We start from the raw sequence: 5,000 nt of genomic DNA, 5'->3' as shown, positions 1-5,000 counted from the left end.
GAGACAGAGACAGAGGTAAACAGGGAGACAGTGGGGTCTTTGTGCTTCACATATTTGGGGGGGACCCCCATGGCTCCTTTGATCTGTTCCACATCTGGAGGGACTGTTGCTACGGCAGCCAGACAGACATCCATGCATCATCTGTCTACCCAATGGGTATGGGCCATAGTAGACAGACATCCATGCATCATCTGTCTACCCAATGGGTAAGGGCCATAGTAGACAGACATACATGCATCATCTGTCTACCCAATGGGTAAGGGCCATAGTAGACAGACATCCATGCATCATCTGTCTACCCAATGGGTAAGGGCCATAGTAGACAGACATCCATGCATCATCTGTCTACCCAATGGGTAAGGGCCATAGTAGACAGACATACATGCATCATCTGTCTACCCAATGGGTAAGGGCCAAAGATTATTTTAAAACAATTATTTTAAAAGTTTGCAAGCCCACCAGCTTGTGAACATTTTCGCTATTTTTGTATGGCATCAACAAAGTATGATGCAGGGTGTGACGCAAGTGCATAATCAGAGTCAGACTAATTGATTTAGTCGATTATAAAAATGAAAAAAGAAAAAAGTGAGCGTCACCTACCCACAGTGCACACCAGCAGCAGCACACAGGACACCACCACTGTGACCGTAATGGCCATGTCACTGCCACCCAGCTGCACCCTGGCAATCACACGGTGGAAGTTCCCCGCCTGCACCTAGAGGCAGAGAGAGAGAGAGCGAGAGAGAGAGAGGGAGAGAGAGAGAGAGAGAGATTCAGAGAGAGAGAAGGAGAGAGAGAAGGAGAGAGAGAGAGAGAGAGAGAATTATAGGATGAGAATCAGAATGTCTTCATTGTCATTGCACAAGTACAACGAAATTGAGGTCACAGCCCTCAGACTAAAAAGATAAGACAACATACATACAGGCACAATATGGCACAGTCAATTTGGATCTATCCTTTTATTACACAAAGTCAGTTGTGATAATGTTGGAGTGGGTTCAGGTTTGTGCAGTATGACGTGCAATAACACAGGGAGAATTAGCATTAACCACATGAACCTTAGCGTCCCTATCCTGGGCGCAAACATTCTGTGAAAATAAGAGATCTACAAGCTCACCATGCACCACAGTGTGACGTGATGTGAGCTTCTAGATCAGCTTTTGTCTTCTACTAGAATTGTGCTGAGGGAAGAAAGAGGACTGGACCTAGAGTCCCCCGGGGGAGTCATGTCAATTAAAGATATAGGGTTTGAGTGGATAAAAAGCACTTACATTTTGGTTAGACCTCAAATTGAGCCCCGAAGACACACTGCTATTTTCCACAAACCATAGAACAGAACCCTCAAAAGAGTCCAAACTTGAGAGAGTTCATGTGTTACAAGCTATTATAAGAATGAAGGGCCGGTGCTCTCAGACAGGGAGCAAAGCAGCGTTGACAAGGAAAAGAGCTGGAGCACACAGGTCACCTTAGAAACTTTTAATAGCTGGAAAATAGTTACTGATGTTTTGACAGCACAGTCTCTTCCTCAGGGTCTTCCTCAAAAGAGACCATTCTGTCAGACACACTAATCAAATGACACCCAACACTGTCCAACCTCACAGAGTGTTGAGACTCAACTTGAATTGGATGACTGAAAAATACTTGTACTCGACTTGGGAATTCAATGCCAATGACTTGTGACTTGACTTGACTTGAACCCTCCCTTGACTTGAGAAGTCTTTTTCCAAGTCACTTAACTTAATACATTCCAACAAGCTTAGGACTTGTTCGGGACTCAAGTTTAGGACTTGGACTTTATTTGGGACTTGTCAGTGTTGACTTGGGATTGGACTCGAGAACAAAGACCACCTATTACCAACCACTAATCACTTACCAACCACTAATCAAGAGTAAAGGGCTTTACAGGGTCGCACTGTGCTTCTCATGTGAATGAATGCACAGACAGACAATCGCTGAGCGAGTATAGCACCAGACAATCTACAGTACGCCTGCTTCTGCTATACCAAATCATTGTCTTGCGCATCACATGGAAAAATTGACAGATGGTGAGGGACCAGTGTCTAGACACAGAAAACACAGCACAAGACGTCCTGCTGGATACTGACGCAGGTAAGAGACTGTGGTCACTGCACCACAGGACCAGGTGAGGTGTACAAAATAACCTAACACTGTCAGACTTCCAATTGGTTCCAATCCAAATCGTTAAATTAACACAGGATATTACTGTCTAGTCTACTGCACTTCCTCTTCAAATGTTAGATAGCATGTTTTGTAGACAGATGCCATGTCATTGTGTTAACCTGGCAACCTATAGTCTGTATAGTTTCAATGTACAGATGATTGATTATTATATATGTTTTAATATTCCATTGTTAGACTGATGATAGATTCTTGGTTTAGCTATGATCCTAGATTACCTTGTGTTGTCCTTGCTTACTATAAATCACTCTGGATTAAGAACTTCTGCTAAATGCATAAATGGTCAATTGTAAACGTGACAGATATAATAATATCCGAGTGGAATAAATTAAGGAATTTGATTTAATCCCAAGCTAGATGACAGTGAAAAGCAACAGATTCTACTAGGAGAGGGACATGTGTCTGTGTGTGTGACTGCATGTCACAAACTGAGAGACAACATCACTGATGCAATATGTTGCATCAATCACCTTGACACAGCCCATTGTCCATACTTTATCTAATCCATCTATTACTAATGTGATAGTGACCCGAGCCCATTACAAACTTGATAACAAATGTTATCGAGCATAGCGGCCCACGAAGTCATGCTAAACAACCAAGACAAGAGGCAATCAAGAAATAAATCTAATCACCCACCGTTTTGCTGGCACAAACAGTCTAAAAGTGCATTGATACCTGCCAACCAGCGCTGCCTGTTTAAACTAAATTACACTTAAAACCCATTTAGGACTGCAGAGTCTGATTCTAAAAACGCCTTCTAGATCCTGACCTAGGTTTTCTGAAAACCTTCAAATATATATATTCCAAAATGACAAAAATATTACATACAGTACTGTACATAGCAACAACTACCCCAAAAGCGGTTCCCATCCTGACAGGTATACAGTAGTTACAAAAAAGGGTTCCCGTCCATATAAGGGACGGCAGTGGCTGAGGGGTAGAGTGGCCGGATGGGAACCGCAAGGTTCCCAATTCGAAACCGGGCTCCCCCAGAGTTAGTGTTGAAGTGTCCTTGAGGCTTGAGCAAGACTCTGAACCCCTAATTCACCCTTTGTCAGCCTTCTGATTGGTTCCCGACTCTCTAACCAGCAGGCTCTTTCTGCCTTGTTCCGCCCTGGTTCCGCCTCGTTTATGTTGAATTTGCTAAAAACAAACGTGATATGCCCACTCACCATGCTGCACCTGTGATGTGCGAAACGGCAACCAATGGGTGCGAAGAGGGGCACAACCACGGGCGGGACTTGACAAAGGGTGCGGGTTGGTGCCTTGCATGGTTTCCTCCGCCATCGGTGTGTGAATGTGTGTGTGAATGGGTGGTGTGTGAATGTGTGTGTGAATGGGTGTGTGAATGTGTGTGTGAATGTGTGTGTGAATGGGTGGTGTGTGAATGGGTGTGTGAATGTGTGTGTGAATGTGTGTGTGAATGTGTGTGTGAATGGGTGTGTGAATGTGTGTGTGAATGGGTGTGTGAATGTGTGTGTGAATGGGTGAATGTAATGCACAATCTACAGTATGTACAGTAAAGCACCTTGGATAAAGGCGCTATACAGTAAATGCACCATTTACCATTTATAAAGTGACGGTACACACATTAACCAGTTAACAGTTTCTTAAATATTATTTTCCAAAAGTAAAAAGGTCACTTGCCTTCCATCTGTTAGAAAAGTACTGTATTCAAAGGCCCTTTTTTGGTTAAATAAATATGCCTTTTCAGTTTATAAAGAGCTGAAGAGATGGTGGTCAGCCACAAACTTACAACAACTGGCCAAGTTGAGCTTGAAATGTACTGTAATTCTCCAATATGTTAATAAATTCATCAATCATTCAATCAATCAATAACAAAAAGATACCAGTTTTCTGTTCAAAATTTGTCGTCTCACGTTTTTCCACAAAATATTAGAAAACACTCAAAGCTCCGCTCAATAAGTACAGTAGGATCGATAAGGTGCTCATTATAAAATAAAATAAATCACACCGTGTGAAGTGAGGGGTGCTCTTATCATCGTACATCCTCAAATATCATCTCATTCCGGCCAATCAGAATTTGCGTCCTAACCTTCATCTTCAATGTTTGTGTTACACAATGTTTGTGTTTACACAAACACTCAAAATTGTCCATTCATTGTCAAAGGCATAGGCATTGTGGACAAATTTGGGTTACACACATGAAAGCAATATTGAATTGAATTGAATTGAATTGAATTGAATTGAATTGAATTGAATTGAATTGAATTGAATTGAATTGAATTGAATTGAATTGAATTGAATTGAATTGAATTGAATTGAGACATGAAGAGAGGGGTAAGAGTTAAGGGGTAAGTTGGAGGGAGAGAGAGAGAGAGAGAGAGAGAGAGAGAGAGAGAGAGAGAGAGAGAGAGTGAGAGAGGGTAAAGAGAGAAACGGGGGGTCAAGTTCGCAGCTCTCTGCAAACATTCTCACGAGTTTCTTTGCAACAGTGTGAAGAAATGCACGTAGTCGAGCAATCACACACCAGCCCACACATGAACTCAGCCTTAAACCAATATGTGTGTACCCTGTGCTCATTCATTCACACATGCAGCCCCGCCCCCCGACACAGACACGCATGCACTGTAACACATGTAAAAACACACAAAAAGAATTGTATCTTTTGCTGCAAGTGGCTGCCTGAAGGGAAGAAGCCACCCAACAGGAGTGCCATCATAAAAAACAGACTTCTGCCTTGTGATTAGTCAGCATGATCCTCCATGTTCCTGCCAGCACTGTGCACTGCGCTTTTCAAAAAAAAAACACATATGCTTCATGAAAAGAGCCTGAGA

The 5,000-nt window shown here is 42.6% G+C and overlaps 1 protein-coding gene across 1 annotated transcript in view; it reads right to left on the bottom strand.

The window, feature by feature from the left end:
• The window catches only part of plxnd1 (plexin D1), a 114,795-nt gene that overhangs the window by 35,813 nt on the left and 73,982 nt on the right, over positions 1–5,000 (bottom strand). Inside the window, exon 20 of the mRNA XM_079488658.1 lies at positions 601–715. Coding sequence (XP_079344784.1) covers positions 601–715 — 115 coding nt within the window. The remainder of the gene's footprint in view (positions 1–600; positions 716–5,000) is intronic.

Source organism: Electrona antarctica, assembly GCF_951216825.1.
Source record: "Electrona antarctica genome assembly, chromosome: 2".
Taxonomy (NCBI): Eukaryota; Metazoa; Chordata; class Actinopteri; order Myctophiformes; family Myctophidae; genus Electrona; species Electrona antarctica.
This window is presented reverse-complemented; position numbering and strand designations above follow the sequence as displayed.